The 20,341-nt window shown below is 43.3% G+C and overlaps 1 protein-coding gene across 1 annotated transcript in view; it reads right to left on the bottom strand.

The window, feature by feature from the left end:
* Nucleotides 1-716: 716 nt before the first annotated feature.
* KCNH2 (potassium voltage-gated channel subfamily H member 2) overlaps nucleotides 717-20,341 on the bottom strand; it is a 439,418-nt gene continuing 419,793 nt past the window's right edge. The window contains exon 13 of the mRNA XM_029587977.1: nucleotides 717-12,944. Coding sequence (XP_029443837.1) covers nucleotides 12,660-12,944 — 285 coding nt within the window. The 3' untranslated portion in view covers nucleotides 717-12,659. The remainder of the gene's footprint in view (nucleotides 12,945-20,341) is intronic.

The following is a 20,341-nucleotide window of genomic DNA, read 5'->3' as shown; positions in this document are numbered from 1 at the left end:
GACCTTCATTTTAAGTTTTTATATTATTTTGCTTTGTTAAAACACACAGGAAAAAAAATCTGTGAAAAAGTAATTTTTTTTTATCACATGGAAATCCCCAGAAATAATAAAATAAAAATTGAAAATGAAGTTGCTATATATATCAGAAAATTAAGGACAAATTGTAGCACTTTACCAAGAAATGTCAAACGCATTGTGGAGCTGGTTCAGTCTGTCTATAGGCACAATAACTTGTCTTCATGCACCAACTGATTCTGCACTTTACAGGGGTTTGAGGAAGTCAACCATGGTCCTACACCAGACACTGTTGGAAATGATCTGCACCTGATGGGCTTCTGCTAATTTTCAATAGGGAAATCATGCAGAGAACCAGACCACCTAGGCATGTGCACAGTTTTCGCCTTCCTTCCTTTTCTGCTACTGTGTATAGATGCTCTGGTCAGGCAAACGTTCTCAGACTGGGCTTTGCTCTGGCAGGATGGAGCATAGTGAGGATATGTTTTAAAATGTTCCTCTAAGAGACAGGAAGTACATCTCTAGGGAGTTAACAACAGGGAACTCGGACATGACACTCTCTGGCAGGCGGGAAGTGTTCATCTTGAGTTTTTCCATCATTTTATCATCTCCCCAAATCCCCCCTCTGACATTCCTGTTACCACAGAGATGCCCAGAAGAGACTTCAAACAGCCAACAGTTAAATCGTGTAGATGGTCAAACATTTTTATTGTCATTATTAACAGCTTTACCGAGTCATTTAAATAACAGATTTAATTTATTTCTACAAAATCTCTCCATTCTGCATCCAGAGACATGCTGAGACAGGTTTCTGCATAGTAATGGCTACTGAATGCCATTTTTTTGTAATACAAAAAACAACCAAACTAAAAGAAATAAAATAAATCACAATTTGTATTTACAAAAGTTTGCTATTGCCTCCGTACTATTTACACATCTGTTTTTAGTTTAACTTATGTTCAACACTTTCACCCCCCCATTTCCTCTCCCCCTGTGAAAACTTTGGCTGTTCAGTTTTTGTTTTTATTTTCTGTGTCAGATAAGCTCTGTGGTTCCTCCTCTTGAAGGAAATCATAGTGGGGAAAAAGGGGAATGAATATGAGAAGGGGAAAGTATGGTAAAATCAGTGGGAGTCAGAGTGTAAGAAGGGAGTCAGCATAAGAAAGATGGCAAATCAATATGAGTGAGAGCAGGGAGTCAGTAGTAAGAAGGGAGTCAGCATAAGGGAAGGGTGGGGAATCAGTATAAGTGAAAGCAGGGAGTCAGTGTTTAAGAAGGGGTAGGATGGGGAATCAGTGTAAGAGCAGGGAGTCAATGTGTACAAAGGGGAGGAATGAGGAATTGGTGCAAGTGAGAGCAATGAGACAATATAAGGGGCAGGATGGGGAGTCAGTATGAGTGAGAGCAGTGACTATTTAAGAAGGGCAGGTTGGGGAGTCAGTATGAGTGAGAGCAGTGACTATTTAAGAAGGGGCAGGATGGGGAGTCAGTATGAGTGAGAGCAATGAGACAATATAAGGGGCAGGATGGGGAGTCAGTATGAGTGAGAGCAGTGACTATTTAAGAAGGGACAGGATGGGGAGTCAGTATGAGTGAGAGCAGTGACTATTTAAGAAGGGGCAGGATGAAGAATCAGTGTGAGTGAGAGCAGGAAGTCAGTATGTAAGAAGGGGAAGGATGGGGAATTGGTGCGAGTGAGAGAGCAGGAAGACTGTAAGAAGGGGCAGGATAGGGAGTCAGTATGAATGAGAGCAGAGAGTCAGTATGTAAGAAGGGAAAGGATGGGGAATTAGTGAGTGAGCAGGAAGTTAACATATAAGAAGAGGAGGATGGGGAGTCAGTATGAGAGCATGAAGTTAATGTCTAAGAAGGGGAAGGATGGGGAATCAGTTGTGAGAGCAGAGAGTCAGAGTGGAAGAAGGGGCAGGATGGGGAATCAGTGTAACTGAGAGCAGTAAGTCAGAGTGGAATTAAGGGAAGGTTGGGGAATTGGTGTAAGAGCAGGGAGACAGTGTGTAACAATGGGCAGCATGGGAGAATAATTTTGAGGGGAATAGCAGGGAGTCAGATTGTTGTTAGATTGTTGTAAGTGTGACAGAGGAGGGTGTTGACATGTTTCTTTCATGGTTGCCTAATGGATCTCACACAAATTCTACCCCTGCTGTCCTGATCTGTTTTCTGTGTGCAGATCGTAGCATGGAAGCTGGGCACACTGCCTTTGTTAGTCTGACACTTCAGCCCATGGAGGCACTGGGATACTGTCATATACCTAAAACAGGGCACACACAGGGGTTACATAACAATAAAGGGTTAATTACACATGCAGCACAGAGAAGTGCACCCCTGAGGACCAAGTGAAATGGTTGCACAGGCCTTTTCTGTCTATTTCATGCCTAGTAGCAGAAGTTCCTTAGATGCAATTAAAGCTTGATTATTTTTGAAAGCCTTCTTCGATGTGTAGCACACTGCCCCTTCTCCTTGAGGGACAGATGAGATAGCATCAAACTAGTGTTGGACAGATACGATGGGCACAGACTGAGAGAATAAAAACCTGTGAAAGGAAAAGGAATACTAGCCTGCTTTTCTGAAGCAGGGGGGGGGGGGGCACAGACCTGTTAATTTAAGCCCATTGAAAGCATTTGACAGATTTCAGCTTGTCTGCATGAAGCAACACTCGCATTTATGGAGGCTGTACATTGGTGCCACAGCATGCCAGCGAGTCACCTCTCCTGGATCAAAAAAGACTCAGAATGGGACAGAAGGGCTTCCTCCTTCCAATGGGTGAAAGACAGCATGAATGACAGAACGAGGAGGAGGAGTTTGGGGGGAGAAGGTTGGTGATGCCCCAGGTTGGTGATGCCCCAGAAGGTTGGGCAACTTCGTGACTGCTTGAAACAGAAAGAATTTCGAATGACAGAGGAATGTGAAGACTGCTTCAAGGCATTCTGGGGCAGGATAAATCGAAGAGATAAAGGTATGGCAAGTCCTTCAGTAGAAGAAAGGTCATTCTGGGTGATGACCAATGCAGGGTGGAAGAGAGGTATGAATTCAGTGCTATCTAAATCTGAGGGTCAGAGGATGCCAGGACATGCAGGAATCTCTACAGTGGGATGGTATTGTCAGGTTTCTGGTGCATTACAACATATACTACCACCACATGAATATTAGCGGATTCCTGGAAGCATGCCAAGGTCCTATTGGAATATAATGGACAAGAGTCTCGGTGCTCTGTGGCAAATTGTGCCAACCTCTGCTCAAGCCTTCGCCGCTGCCCCAGTTCCAAATGTTTCTCCTCTTCTACTGATTCTCCACACCTCCATATTACAAGAGACTTATTTCCACCCCTGCCCCAGCCAATTTCACTCGTCTGCGTCTCCTTACATTTATTGAAAAGGAGATAAGTAAATAATTTCTCGTTCCCACCCCCTCTCCTGCAATAACCCTTAGATTGTTACCTTTAGTAAAGCAGATGGGGGATCATTTAAGGCACAGGTCTTTCGTAAGCAAATCATACATCCTTCCACACACGGGCAAAACAGCCTCAGTTCTACTGCCCACTGGGGTGAAGGGAGGGAAACAGTTAAAACAGCTCTGAAGTAATGTGTTCCCGCAAATATTGTGGTGGAAAATAAACAAACCGATTCCAAGGGCACATGAAGACAATAATATACACAGCTCATATGTACAGAGTGACTAGCTCACACAGACATACACATTCCTCAGACAGACATTCAGAGTAACAGGTTTACACATAAACCCCTCACACGTTAAGTACATACACAAATAGCACCATGCTTGCACACATCCTTAACAATCCAGAAATGCACAGAGTCACAGGCTTACCTACACACACCCAGTACGCATATGCCACATGCCTCTTCAGAGTAACAGAATCCGCCCGTGCAAACACGCTCAAAATACAAACCACAGAAAGGGTGGTGGATGCACTGAATGGACTCTAAGGGAAACTGGTGCAGGCCAAAACAGTAACAAGAAATCCAGTTGTGAAGGTAAAGGTAAAGCCTGCACCAGCACTGCACAAACTGGGCAGGTTGTGCAGTGCTGGTGCAGGAAAGCATTGTGGTCCGGTGGTCTTTATCTGCTCTCATATTCTATGTATACAGACTCAGCCACAGGTTTACACATGAAACGTAGACACACAGAAAAAATAAAACACCAAACATCCACTAAGAATCCAAAGTCTAAAAGCAAGTGTTCTCACTCCCACTCTCCTCTCTCTTCCAAGCCTCCAATGTCTCTATGGGGGCATAAGGAGCTGCTCCTCAGTCTCTGGCATTTTCAGTGCCCACATTCTGTATTTTCTAATCTCGCCAGCATGAACCTGAATTCTGCATTTTTGTCAGGGTTTCCAGGATGTTTAGCAGCCATGAGCCCATCTAACGAAATTGTTCCTTCAGGGCGTGCAACACAAGCCCTACAAAGACAGGCTGAAGGAACTCACAATGTCCTCACTGGAGGAAAGAAGGGAGAGAGGCCATAGGATAGAAACATTCACCTCTCTGGCAGGTTTCTTCCATATGGTACAAGAAAAAGAAAGAGAAAGACAGGATGAAACGGAGAGACGGAAGGAGGGTGTGGGGAAATGCTTCTTTTCTGAGAATGTGGTGTAGCCCACCCACCAGTAAAGTACTAGTCACCAAAAATGTGACAGAACCTAAGCACATTAGGGATAGACACAAAGGGAAAGGTAGGAGAGCAGTATGTAAACGAAATGGAGGCTGGATGCTGGATTATTTATGGATGTCTACAAGCTCAATCACATGGAACAGTACAGGGCCCAAAACAGGACGAGACAAAGGTGAATTGCACAGAAAGACTGTACGGGTACATAAGGCTCCCAAAAAAATGAGGCAAGACCAACCAATAAATAATTACAGAAGGGTTCTGGTGTTTTCTTTGATATAATCTAGGGCAAGGCAGACAGCTTCTTAAGACAGCTGCCAGGCTGACTTTTTGTCCTTCCCACCAGGTAGAGAGGAGTGATATCCTTGCATGGCTGACAGCTGGGAGCTATCATTAGCACAATGCATGGAGATAGGGATTTCTGTAACAGCAAGGAAGGCTGAGGGTTCCAATTAAAATAGGGAAGGCATTCCAGTCAGCTTTATACAACTGACATCTGGGAGATACCTGAGCTAGGGCAGCGTATACAGGGGTAACTGGGAAGACTGGCTTTTATCTATTGCAATCTCTTAGTTTATTATATTGCCCGAGGATTGGGCTTCAATGTAAACACATTTAACAGTATAAATGTGACAGCTCCAAACAATGTGAGACAAGAGGTGCATTTGTACGGTTAGTTGTTAAATTGATGTTCTATTACCCTGCATTTTAGCGACTGCTGTGTCTTTCCCACGTAAAATTTATCACATGGGCATGGAGCTGACTCATAGTTTTGATGAGTTAAAAGTCTGTGTTTTGGAACAAATTAAACCACATTGGCGGGGAGGCAATTTGAATGTAAAATTATTACGAGCAGAGCAAAGATGGATACATTTTTTGAACACTGTACATTCGACTGGCTTAAATGCAGGATTGGAATTGAATGTTTTTCTTTGGTTGTTTTCAGAATGTCACCACAAACTAGATGTTACCAATCAGAAGGAGACTTCAGACGTGATGGTTTGATGCTATACACGTCATCACAACGGTGATTCTGATTGGTTACGTTGCTACTCAGTGTCTGTTTCAATTGGAGGCCAATGGCTGGGCAGTCTCTGTTACTGGGGTGAAGATGTTTGAGACACGGTGACCTGGAGAAAGATAAGTATTTTTATTTGATAAGCTTTTTCTAACATATGTTGTGGATCGTTTATTTGTAGAAATATAAAGAAAAATTGTTGCAAACAGTGATAAATGAGAATAACCGTTGATGTATGAATTTATGGCTCCTGACGAAGCAGCATACGCGAAACATCGGCCGTTGTCGAGCCATTAGTAAAAGAGATACATCTGAGAAGTTGAAAAGTAAACTACGATTAAAGGCGATATATTGGATAAGTAGTTTGCATTATAATTAGAGGGGATAACTTGAACAGTCTGACTCATCTGTAACAACAAAAAATTCAAAAAAATTCAAAAAATATTGGAATTATGAGATTGGACTGAAACCGCAAATGATTAAATAGTCCGGACGTCCTTTTGAAGTTTATGAGGTACATTGTCAGGCTTGCTGATGCAGTTAAAACTTAGTGAAATCTACATTGAAATTATTGATAGAAAACAATTTCGATTGGCCTGGTGAAATATTTTGTATGTGGATTTTCCTTTTTGTACATGATATATTGTGTGGGGGTCCTATTGGCTCTTTTTTGTTGGAGTTCCCAGTAACTTTAGACCAGATATTCAGCCAGGCCATATTTGGGTTGAATATTTACCCAAAGAGGTCCAGTTAACTTTATCTGGTGATGGCCAGCTGAATATTGACCTCTTAGCATGCTCCAAAATGAAAAAAAGAAACAAAATTGTTTTCTATGTCGTCTCACATTGGAAAAGATACAAAACAAAAACAAATGTAATCGTTGTTCTCATGTCATTTTCAAACAACAGCATGTCCCTAATATTCATGATCATATGCACAAGGTTGGCATCCCTATTGTTTGCATATATCCACGCCTACTTGTTTCATATCCACCAACTAAATTACATCCAGTTACTGGTCACTGGCGCATCATATAACTGTACATAGTGGCCATACACACATACAGTCTAGAGATGCTCTTGGAACTCAAGAGAAAAAACAAGAATAATGTAGAGAAAGATGATCTCACTCCCGTACCAACCTCCAAGCCCTATATACACACCTCCAAAAATGAGAAAAGGAAGACTGTGTCAACCAACAGCAGCTTCCAAAGCCTCAATAGCACACAGGAAGGAGTCTCTACAGAACCCTGAATAACCAAGAAAGAACAAGGCCAGCGATAAAATCTACATCCTTAGACCAGTTAACACCGCCATCAAGGGCAATCATAAACCAAGGCTGATGCTGTATGCTTTGCCTCCTTGGAGAACCTGCCCTCAGTCCATCCACTGCAGACTTTCATAGCTTGGAGGGAAGGGATGGGGAAGGAAGTGAAAAAGTAGTGTTTGTGAAAGGTGTCAGAATGACGACTTTATAAAATGAAGCTCTCCATATATTCACTACATAGCTGCAGTATGAGTATCAGCAGTGTGAGCCTCCCCTGACCATACATGGCTCCATCAATACATTTTTTCACTGTTCTAGAGACAGCACCTCTAGAGGCAGAGAAGGTAATTCAGGCCCATTTAATCCTTCGCATCGGTGCTGCTGAGGTACTAGATTTGGGGACCTATGAAATAAACTTTAGTGTGCATGTTAAGGCCCTCGTGCATATGCTAAAAATAGAGAGCTATGCTAGAAGGCCTGTGTACATTAAAGAAGCTCAAAATGAAGTTACCATGAGCATGTTAAGATCAACATGTCTGCGCTTGCGAATGACAGAATGCTATATGCAAATGAGGGCTCAGCAAATGCTTGGTAAATAATGTGGGATGCTCACCTTTCATGCTACTAACCGAGCGCTCACTAACTGCACCCTATTTAATACCACCTTGGACTGTTGTTAACCTACTAACATGAGCATGTTGCTTAGTGAGGGCAAGCAAAATAGCAATGCTTTTGACAGGATTCGGCTAACTAAACAGAGGACCTGAAAAATGAAGGCTATGGACAAAAGATAATGCTACCTATAAGCCCATGGGGATGAAAATACATTTGACCACATTTCTCTGTCAAAACAAAACACAGTTTACACACTTTTTGAGAGAATTTTTACACTCATCCACACCACAAATATATCTTCTCAAATAGAAATTACGTACCACAGAGGTTCTTCAAGCACTGTCCCACAGCTCACTATGTGCAAGGCACAGAGGTTTCATACTGGTGTGGAAATGGGCAGGCTCCAAGGCCTGGCACGATCCTCAGGAACATTACTGTGGCTATTCTGGACACACTGAACACTGCAGGAATTCAGAGATTTCACCCGGAACAGCAGTGTTTTGGTGAACAGAACCCTAACCCCTGGCTAGTCACAAAAGCAGGGGACCTCCCAGGTAGGGGAGGGCACTTCCCCCCACCAGGGACAAGAAACCAGCCATTGAACCCCCCCCCCCCCTTCAAACCTTCTTCCACCCCTTCTACAATGTGATAAGAAAGTTTGCACAGGGTACTAGCAAGACAGGGGAAAACATGGAAAGAGAAGAGAATGATGGCGAAAAGGACGTGACAAAGGAAACACACTGACACATATGTAAGCACTTCAAAAATAAATCTGGTTCTCTTTTAACAAAGCAAATTTATTTCCAAGCCACACATTGCCAGTGGGCAGAAATCTCTTTGCTGTCACTGACATTGTTTTTGTAGCCAAAGACCATTGTAGGCGTTCAGAAGCTTAAGGCTGAAATGCAAAAGTTTTCAGCTGACCAGTTGTTTTGGTTTTAGTGACGAGCTCATTTCTGTGAGCTCTGAGGCAATTTCAGACTGTGTGGTGCAGCCATTACAGTATCTGCACTACAGGGTGGCCATAAAGGGGGAGAATAGTCAAATGCTGGTTCTCTTCTGAATCAGAGCGACCAGATTCCTCCCTGGATCTCCCCCTTGCACGTTCTTTTCTTTTCCCAATCACTTCCTCTCACGCCAATCTTCAAAGATCCTTACTTGTCCAGAAGACAGATGCTTCTAAATATGCACTCATATCTCATGGAACTCACTACTCTCTTTTGATCTCCTCATCTGCAGTGTACTAGCTCTCCCAGGTCTTCCCTGTGCACTGAAAAGCAACTCCCATATGCCAGGCTTCCTTGTATACCACTTGGAAGACAGCAGAGTCAAGTCAAGAGAAAAAGAGACCTGAACATGCTCAAACCATTTAACTCCCTGTCAGTAAGTAATGTGTTCATGCTATTTACCCAATGGATTTTTGGGTTTCTGTTCATGAGAATAGTGTAAACACACTATTGGGGACAAGGTTTACTGTGCCCATGTTACATCTATTTGCATCACTCGTTAAGTGGCATTTTAATGTGCATGTTAAAACTGTTGTGAATCCATGCAAAAAAAAAAAGTTTTGCATGAGTTTTATTGCATAGATCCCATACTGCCAACTATGAGTCTATTTACTTAATGACATGGACACATCAACTATGAACTGGATTGCAATCACTTCACACTGATCTGCTATCTAATAGAAATGACTCGAAGTCACAACCTACCTGTGTAAGATTCAAACTGTTGAGCTGTGGCTGACAATCCCCTAACCCATCCATACCTGAAGGTGGAAGGCTCTGCATCCAGTCCTAGAGATGACATATTCTGTAACCCTATGGCAATCCCTTCAATTCTCCAATCCTAGAGGTGACAGACTCCATATTCCCTGTGGCAATCCCTTAAATTCTCTAGTCCTAGAAGAGACACTAAGTGTCCCTATGGCATCCCAAGTTATCGTTCCATATCTGGAAGGCTCTGCATCCCTATGCCAATTTACTGGGCCATCCAGTCCTAAATGTGACAGGCTCAGCACCTCCATGCTAATCTTGAGCCATACAGTCCTTGAGGCAATAGGCTCTGTTTCCCTCCCATTTCTTATCCAGTCTCTTCAACAGTACTAAATACATTAAGTTAGAAAGCAGTACAATCAACTATCAGCATAACCTTCTGCATATCCTACAGGCAGACCAGGCTCCACAGCATACCACACATTCAGTTTGTGAGGGATACATCATCATGTTGCAAGATATGATTAAATACTACACTGACCCTATGAAATGACATGGTACTATCAACATGGTTGGATGGCCTAGAATGTTGCAGGCTACTGTGATACATCCTTGTAGGAACTGTCAAGTCAACTTGTGTGACAGAATATCATGATAGCAGGGCCTGACTGAAGAGATGCTACTGCCCATGAGTTTGTAATCACATCACTACTAAATAATAAGAAGGAAAGCAAGCCGCCAGTGAATTACAAGTGGTTGGCAATAATAAGTGGACAGCGTCTCTACACTCAGGCCCTAGAATGGTCGTCTTATTCAACGGCAGCTTGTTGTGTGGACGTGATATTTTGGGAGCTTTCTGGCTTTTAAAATTGTAGAAGTGGTTGGGAGAGAAGAGGTTTCTGTAAAGCTGCGGGAATAGAGTGCTCAGTATAAATGCATACCTTCTATGGAAGCATTCACCTTGACATGGTAACGTAGACTTCCTACACACAGACATATCGGAACTGTTCTTCCTTTATCCAAACACTTCTTTGGTAGCTGATTCAGAATCTCTATCAGTAGTCATTCTTGTAGTAATATCCAAACTGGATCTGTATCTACTCGTCACGGGTAACAATCTTTGTAATACCAGTTTTTGGTGTGGACCTGGGATACCCAGAAGTTTATGATTACAGCAACCTGGGGGCAAATGATCCTCATGGTGCAGTGCTACAGCAGCAAGCTGTAACGAATGCGATCCCCCATGATGCCGCACTACAGTAAATACAATGAATTAGCAAGGCATTCCACTGGTATTTCAAAAGCATCTGAGTCAACGTATTCAAAACGCCAAAGGAATGGACTGAAAACTCCAGCTTGTTTATGGGAAGCCGAATATAGACCAATATAGTACCGCTACTGAAATATCCTTACGCTAAGAGAAAGAAGGCCCTCTATCCAGGCCTTGGTCTATTTCCAAAAAATAAAATACCCTTTCCCCCCTGTATGATGAAACCTAGACAAGCAAGGAGTCAGATACCAAGCACAGCAGCATCAAAATAAAGAGTTAATATTGGTAAAATGTCCAGTGAACCACTTTGTATCTCACAGCAACCCTAGTCCACCATCCTTCACATCCATCCACAGAGTGGAACACTCAGCCCCTCGACACAGTCCTTGCCTTTTCATGGCAGATATGATCCTGGAAATAATTAATTCAATATATCATCTCTTCCCTGAAATACCAAGGGCTTTGTAACATACTGTATTAGGTACATTCTAAGGATGGGCAAACAGGCTTGCATTTCAAAAGATACGATTTTGATCACACATATAGTGTGGGCAAGAGTTCTCTCAAGTGGATACACAATTATTTCTTAATACATTTTAATAACCCAATAGAGACATAAATATCTGGAGATGGTTTTCAATGCTGAGGGCTTATGTGCTTGTTAAAATATAATTAAGAAATGATAATATATGCACTAAAAGGTACTCTAGTAACCATAAGATCTCTCTTTTGGTTTAACTGTGCAAAGTGGATTTGGATTTGTCAAATTCAAATTACCTCCAAAACTTGCTTGGATTTGCAAATCCAGAACCATTTACCTATCCCTAGTGTGGTTCTCACATCACTTTCCAGTCAGTGAGGAAATCAGTTTGTAACTTAAAAATGACTCCTCCAGCTTTGTAGAATGCATTGAAGATTGGCTGGACACTGGTTCAACATTAGACATCTGACAACAGCAACCACAACTTTGTGAAAGAGTTGAGTGCTCCTGTTGCTAATCCACAGTGAAGTAACCATGACTTTGTAGGAGGACTGGCTGTTCCTGTAACTAATTTGCTGCAACAAAGCAAAGATTCTTTACGAAGGACTGATGGACATCCAGGGACTTTGCAGAAGAGTTGAGTATTCCCAGGTAACACAACTTCCTTCCATTCTTTCCTGCTTTCCAGTCCCCTTCTCCTCCGAAACAGAGTGACCGGATACAAGATACTGATATGTTCTCAAGTATACATGGCTATTCTGTTTGGATTGGATTACTTGAGTCATTCTTAATAATACTATTATTAACATATATTATTATTATTATGAATAGCAATAAGAGTGTTCGATAATCAGGAGTTCAGTCTTTACAAGCAGCAGTGAACACTACAAGTCTTGACTGTCATGGTCCCTGTTGAAATAGATACCGATTCCCTTGCCCCTACCTTCCCCATTCCTTGGATACCTGTTAGACCAGCTAACATTTTTGGATGAGTTATCTACTTTTAAAAAAAAGTCATTCATTCTTTTCTCCAAATCAGAGCTAAAAGGAGGAGAAAGAAAAGATGTGACCCTCTTGAAACCCTTATCACCAAGGGAAGCCGAAAATATCATCCGCCACAATTTCTAGCTCGAACTTCCATCCTTCCATCTCTTTGTTCCCTGGAGTGTTGCGGCCCTTGGTATCCAGGTTTATCGGACCACCATCCTCTTCTCTCACTTTCTGGTTGCCTCTTGCTACACAGAGGTAGATGCAGTGGAGGATCCATCTACTGGGGCTCTGATGTGATCAGCCAGATGAGGCGAGGAGTTGGGAAAATGACGCCTTTTAGGCAAGGAACAGAAAAACAGCAGAAGGGAAAGTGAGGGTGTCCAGGGTTTCATGTTTTTTTTCTCCAGGTCGAGCAAGACACCTTTACAATCAACAAAAGGTCTTCCTAATGCAACCCATAATGAAAGCATATGTCACTCCTTCTTTCAAGGTCATGAAACAGTCTTGATGCCTCCACTGGCTATGTCCTCTGGTGAAGGTCAAATGTACTACAGAGGGACCTAGTGATGCTAACATCGTCCTCTCTGCGAGCCATTAAAGGCTGCATACCCCTGAGTCTGATCCATTCATTTTCTCTTTCCCCCACTAACTACCTGGGTCTGAGGAATGTCTCTGAGGATTCCGCATGCCCAGGGAGTCCCCTAGCTGTCCAGGAAGGGAGAAGCGCCTGAGCATGTCATAGGGGTTAGCAGTTTGTGTGTCGCAGCATGGCACAGCATGAGGTAAGCCAGTGCCCGGTGATGGGGACTCCACAGATAGCACCAAATCTGGAGAGTAGAGCATGAGGTGCGCGTTGCGTCGCTGCCCGTCGCTGATCAGGGACCCGCACGCCTTCCTCTGGAACACCTCAAAGTCCTGGTAATTGGAACCCTAGGAAGAAAGAGAAACCAAAGAGTATTATGACACCAAACCAAGCCAATGGCATATGCTACAAAAACTCCTTAAAGATATTTACTTCTATTGCATCCTCAGGATATACAAGTGACATTCTTTTTAATATAAAAAAATGGATCCTCTTCAGTCTCCCCTGTTATGAGGAAATCCATCAGGCTAAGGTTGACAAAACCCATAATGATAGGAGCACCTAAAACACATTGGGAGATGGGGTAAAGATTAACAAAAGCTCTAGCTGGTGGGACAGGGGTTACACAGAGAAGCCAAGCACTTCATTTTCATAGAATGGCTGAGGTGCCCCAGTCATCTATGAGCAGGGCTGAATTTCAGCAGACATGTGCATAGGGGTCCTTGCATTACAAAGGGCACTGTGGTATATTTGGGGGCCTCGCATGTCAACATCACATCAGCACTATCTTCATCCTGCCCCACCTCACCACCCTCTACTGGTCCAATCCTTTCTCCCAGTCCTTTCGTTGAAGGCTCTGCACCTCTGTAAATCTAGCCCTGCCCATGCATGCGTTCAAAAGGCAACCTACAGTTGAGTTCCCACCTTTGGTTTCAGTATCTCATGCTGACGGCACAAGGGGGCAACCAAGTTCTGCTGCTGTGGTGCAACTTAGTGTCTGACAAAAGAGCAGCACTAGACACAGTCTGGCAGAAAGCTGCATTTGCTGCCCAGCCACAGAAGGGAATGGTAGAGGATGAAAATGAAAAAAAAAAGGGGTAACCTATTGCTAACGTTTAGATGTAACATTCCTGAATGGGGATAATCTGCATGGAGCAACAATTGCTACCCTTAACAGAATGCATTGGGGTAATCTGCACAAAGAGGCAGTTTCTACCCTTAACAGAAGGCACAGGCACTGAGTCCCTCAGTATTTCTCTGTCTCCACCAAATGAGAGAAGTGCAGAAATAGAGGGAAAAAAGAAAAAACAGAAAAGGAAGATAGAAAATAGATGAAGATGTGCTCCCTCAGGTGCTAGGTTCCTCGTGGGCCATCCACTCCCACATTTTCTTTTCACATATAGGCTTCCACTTCCACACACTCATACATTCCCTTGCACACACACACAGGCTCTCACTCCTACATGCTGTCTCTCTCTCACACCCACATACAGGCTCTCATACCCACATGTTCTTTCATACATATACACCCAGGCAGGCTCCCATTCATGTACACACACACACACACACACTCAGGCAGGCTCCCATTCATGTACACACACACACACACACACATTCAGGCAGGCTCCCATTCACATACACACAACCCCAGGCAGGCTCCCATTCATGTACACACACACACACACACACTCAGGCAGGCTCCCATTCATGTACACACACACACACACACACACACACATTCAGGCAGGCTCCCATTCACATACACACAACCCCAGGCAGGCTCCCATTTACATACACACACCCCCAGGCAGGCTTTTATCGGGATCAGAAGGGGAAGTCTGTTTTGCTGCTGCTCCTCATGTGCCCTCTCCACGGTATTCAAACTCGTGGGGCTAGCACTTCCTCTTTGCTGATCTTGTAATGCATGAGATCAGCATAGAGCACTTTCTGGCCACACATATTTTGAATGTCAAAGAGCCGGCACACTTGTAGGAATGGGAGAATGTGCTCCTTCATGGGTGAGGTTATTTGTTTTCTTCGAACCCCAGTGGGATGGGATCCACTGGTGGCTTCCCGGGTCTCCTCTTCTTCTCTGCACCCACATCCCTAGATATGCACGCCTGGCATGTCCACTGCAGTCCTGCCACGGGGCTTCTCTTCTTGGGCCACCGGGCAACACTGATTGTGTGTGCTTAAGCCCAAAGTGTGTGGGCCACAGCCTACCCATTCCCACCTGTGGCTCCACCACTGACTAAGATATTCACAGAGAGCCCTGATCCACTATTGCTTGGGCTGCTGAATGGTTCTCTGGTCTCCACCAGGAAAGAGGAGTAGCAAAAACAGCCTCCAGCCAGCTCCAGGGTCTCAGTGACTTCTTTCTTCAGCAAAGTTACACTGTCTGTCTGTTCTCTGATTTAGACTGTCCAAACCCAGCAGGAAATCTCACTGTTCAAATACCTGCAGTGACCAGTGAATTTCTTCTGCACAGAGCCAGCCTGTTGTAAATTTTCTGTTATTCTTCTGCTGCTTCATCGAGCAGGAAATTCTCAGAAACAAGTCTTCTGCAGAGAGTCCAAAATAAGCATCTCCCGTTTCTCTCTATCCCCCAACTGATTTTCTTTGGGAAAAAAAAAAAAATCCAGCAGGCTACTTTCAAAAAACTATTCTCTTCCTTATTTGTTCATAAAAATCAAGTCTCCTGAAACATGATGTAGCCTTATGATGCAATGATAGATTCGGCAGCATTTGACACCGTTAACCATTCCATTCTCCTAAACCAGCTGGCGAACATCGGCATAACAGGAACTGCACTGGCCTGGTTCAAAACATTCCTTGGGAATAGAGGCTACAAGGTTAAAATCCACAATAAAGAATCTCACCGTTATCTTTCCTCCCTAGGAGTTCCCCAGGGTTCCTCCCTGTCCCCCACGCTCTTCAACATTTACCTTCTTCCACTTTGCCAGCTGTTAACCAAACTAAACCTAAAACACTTCTTATATGCCGATGATGTCCAGATCGTGATCCCCCTTAAAGAATCCATCACAAAAACACTTGAATTTTGGGAAAACTGCCTTCAAGAAATCAACTGCCTCCTCACCAGCTTAAACTTAATACTAAATTCTTCAAAAAGCGAACTCCTTCTCATATCTCCAGAAAACAGTAATATCACTACGAATCCACCAGCCAACCTTCACATCTCCCAAGCAAGAGACTTAGGAGTTATTATTGATAATCGTCTAAACCTAAAATCATTTATTAACCAAACAACTAAGGACTGTTTTCATAAACTACATGTCCTGAAAAGAATAAAACCACTCTTTCACTTTCATGATTACAGAACGGTCCTGCAAGCAATAATCTTCTCTAAGACTACTGTAACTCTATCTTATTAGGTCTCCCCTCGTCTCACACCAAACCACTTCAGATGGTCCAAAACACGGCAGCCAGAATATTGACAAACACGAGGAGAAGAGACCACATATCTCCCATCCTTAAAGACCTACACTGGCTGCCAGTTCACTACAGAATCATACATAAGTCCATTACCACTATCTACAAAGCCATCCATCACCATGCTCCAGTCAACCTACAAATCCCATTCAGAAAACATACCTCCTCCAGACCCATCAGAGAAGCTTACAGAGAATCACTACATGTACCACACACCAAAACCTCTCAACACATAACTTTTAGAGACCGGGCCTTCTCTACAGCAGGACCATCGCTATGGAACTCCATCCCACCGGATCTTCGACAGGAACCATGCCTTCTAACTTTCAGAAAAAGACTTAAGACGTGGTTGTTTAAGCAAGCCTTTCCAGACCCCAACTGAACCTTAATGCACCGTAAACCACAGTCGAACATTCTTAGAACATTGTAAACAATTCCTCTTTTTGTTAACTTCCTCTCGCCTTTTCTTCTTCTCCCAGTTGAACATCCCTGTTTTATTGTAACTTCAGAGTTTCTCCTCACTTGTTACAGTTGCATTTGATTTTCATTTACACCCCCCTGTTAAATGTAAACCAGCATGATGTGATCCTTATTGTGAATGCCGGTATAGAAAAACACTAAATAAATAAATAAATAAAGCGGCCATGTTGAATGGGTCAGCAGGAGTGAAGCACTTTGACCTTCCTTCTGTATCAGAACCTACAGACAGGGCCAGCACATCAACTAGGCAAACCAGGCAGAAGCCTAGAGTGCCAACCTTTAGGGGGCGCTAAAATTTGCCAGCATAAGTTCCTGTCCTTGTGGCCGAGGACCCAATGAAGAAAGGCCCAGCAGGGCCACAGCCAACAAGCAGAGGATAAAGGCCCTGTGAGGCTGCTGACGGAGCCCATCTTGCCTGCAACTGATGAAGCAGAGCAGAAAGATTCATGAGCCACGGAGGGAGCCCATTCCAGTTGTGGCTAAAGAGGCAGGGGAAAGAGAGGCCCGGGAGAGCCACGGGCGGAGCCCATCCCGGCAGCAGCTGAAGAAGCAGGGGAGAGAGGCCTGAAACAGCTGTGGGGGGAACCATAAAAACATAAGAAATTGCCATGCTGGGTCAGACCAAGGGTCCATCAAGCCCAGCATCCCGTTTCCAACAGAGGCCAAAACCAGGCCACAAGAACCTGGCAAATACCCAAACACTAAGAAAATCCCATGCTACTGATGCAATTAATAGCAGTGGCTATTCCCTAAGTAAAATTGATTAATAGCCATTAATGGACTTCTTCTCCAAGAACTTATCCAAACCTTTTTTGAACCCAGCTACACTAACTGCACTAATCACATCCTCTGGCAACAAATTCCAGAGCTTTATTGTGCGTTGAGTGAAAAAGAATTTTCTCTGATTAGTCCTTAATGTGCTACTTGCTAACTTCATGGAATGCCCCCTAGTCCTTCTATTATTCGAAAGTGAAAATAACCGAGTCACATCTACTCGTTCAAGACCTCTCATGATCTTAAAGACCTCTATCATATCCCCCCTCAGCCGTCTCTTCTCCAAGCTGAACAGCCCTAACCTCTTCAGCCTTTCCTCATAGGGAAGCTGTTCCATCCCCTCTATCATTCTGGTTGCCCTTCTCTGTACCTTCTCCATCGCAACTATATCCTTTTTGAGATGCGGCGACCAGAATTGTACACAGTATTCAAGGTGTGGTCTCACCATGGAGCGATATAGAGGCATTATGACATTTTCTGTTCTATTAACCATTCCCTTCCTAATAATTCCTAACATTCTATTTGCTTTTTTGACTGCTGCAGCACACTGAGCTGATGATTTTAAAGTATTATCCACTATGATGCCTAGATCTTTTTCCTCGGTGGTAGCTCCTAATATGGAACCTAACATCGTGTAACTACAGCAACGGTTATTTTTCCCTATATGCAACACCTTGCACTTGTCCACATTAAATTTCATCTGCCATTTGGATGCCCAATTTTCAAGTCTTACAAGGTCCTCCTGCAATGCATCACAGTCTGCTTGTGATTTAACTACTCTGAATAATTTTGTATCATCCGCAAATTTGATAACATCACTCGTCGTATTCCTTTCCAGATCATTTATATATATATATTGAAAAGCACCGGTCCAAGTACAGATCCCTGAGGAACTCCACTGTTTACCCTTTTCCACTGAGAAAATTGACCATTTAATCCTACTCTCTGTTTCCTGTCTTTTAACCAGCTTGTAATCCACGAAGGGACATCGCCTCCTATCCATGACTTTTTAGTTTTCGTAGAAGCCTCTCATGAGGGACTTTGTCAAACGCCTTCTGAAAATCGAAATACACTACATCTACCGGTTCACCTTTATCCACATGTTTATTAACCCCCTTCAAAAAAATGAAGCAGATTTGTTAGGCAAGACTTCCCTTGGGTAAATCCATGTAGACTATGTTCCATTAAATCATGTCTTTCTATATGCTTTACGATTTTGATCTTGAGAATAGTTTCCACTATTTTTCCCGGCACTGAAGTCAGGCTCACTGGTCTATAGTTACCTGGATCGCCCCTGGAGCCTTTTTTAAATATTGGGGTTACATTGGCCACCCTCCAGTCTTCAAGTACAATGGATGATTTTAATGATAGGTTACAAATTTTAACTAATAGATCAGAAATTTCATTTTTGAGTTCCTTCAGAACCCTAGGATGCATACCATCCAGTCCAGGTGATTTGCTACTCTTTAGTTTGTCAATCTGGCCTACTACATCTTCCAGGTTCACAGTGATTTCGTTCAGTTCGTCTGACTCATCACCCCTGAAAACCATCTCCGGAACTGGTATCTCCCCAACATCCTCATTAGTAAACACGGAGGCAAAGAATTCATTTAGTCTTTCTGCAATGGCCTTATCTTCCCTAAGAGCCCCTTTAACCCCTCTGTCATCTAATGGTCCAACCAACTCCCTTACAGGTTTCTTGCTTTGGATATATTTTAAAAAGTTTTTATTATGAGTTTTTGCCTCTATGGCCAATTTCATTTCAAATTCTCTCTTCGCCTGTCTTATCAATGTTTTACACTTAGCTTGACAATGCTTATGTTTTATCCTATTTTCTTCAGATGGATCCTTCTTCCAATTTTTGAAGGATTTTTTTTGGCTAAAATAGCCTCTTTCACCTCACCTTTTAACCATGACAGTAATCATTTTGCCTTTCTTCCACCTTTCTTAATGCGCGGAATACATATGGACTGCGCCTCTAGGATTGTATTTTTAAATAATGCCCATGCCTGTTGAACACTTTTAACCTTTGCAGCTGCACCTTTCAGTTTTTTTCTAACTATTTTCCTCATTTTATCAAAGTTTCCCTTTTTAAAATTTAGTGTTAGAGCTGCAGATTTACTTATTGTCCCCCTTCCAGTTATTAGTTTAAATTTGATCATGTTATGATCACTGTTGCCAAGTGGCCCCACCACCGTTACTTCTCTCACCAAATCTTGCGCTCCACTAAGAATTAAATCTAAAATAGCTCCCTCTCTTGTTGGTTCCTGAACCAATTGCTCCATGAAGCAATCATTTATTACATCCAGGAACTTTATGTCTCTAGCAAGTCCTGATGTTACATTTATCCAGTCAATATTGGGGTAATTGAAATCTCCCATTATTATTGCACTACCAAATTGGTTTGCTTCTCTGACCAAAGACCGACCATCCCTGACCAAAGACCGACCATCCTGACCAAAGACACAGAGGAGAGGAGCCTATAATGAGAGACCAAGAGAGACTATACAGGCTGCCCCATTGTTGACAACAGCACCCCTGTTGCATGTTATTGGGTTCTTGCTGGCCCAGAGTGTTTCGGGGACAGCCTGCAGCTTACTATTCACCCATCTGCGAGAACTACCATCCTGCTTGTCCTAGAAGAAAGCAGAGTTGCTTACCTGTAACAGGTGTTCTCCCAGGACAGCAGGATATTAGTCCTCACGAAATCCGCCTGCCACCCTGTGGAGTTGGGTTTGCTTACGTTTTCTTATTTTATTTTTTGCTCATGCTTTTTGCTCATGCTTTTTGCTATAAAATGAGACTGAAGGGGGACCCGGTGTGGCAACTGGGTTGGTGGCATGCTGGGCATGCTCAATGTGCTAGTCAAAGTTCTAGAAATTTTGACAAAAGTGTTCCGTGACAGGGTTCCATCTGATGATGTCACCCATCTGTTAGGTCTACCATCCTGCTTGTCCTGGGAGAAGCCCTAATATGACAGGCAACACAAATAGGAAGATGCTTAGGCTTCTGGCTTACCGGCACCATCGCTGCGGTAAAT

This window comes from Rhinatrema bivittatum, chromosome 2 (genome assembly GCF_901001135.1).
Source record: "Rhinatrema bivittatum chromosome 2, aRhiBiv1.1, whole genome shotgun sequence".
In the NCBI taxonomy this organism is placed as follows: domain Eukaryota; kingdom Metazoa; phylum Chordata; class Amphibia; order Gymnophiona; family Rhinatrematidae; genus Rhinatrema; species Rhinatrema bivittatum.
The sequence above is the reverse complement of the archived record's forward strand: the minus strand, read 5'-3'. Positions and strand labels throughout refer to the sequence as shown.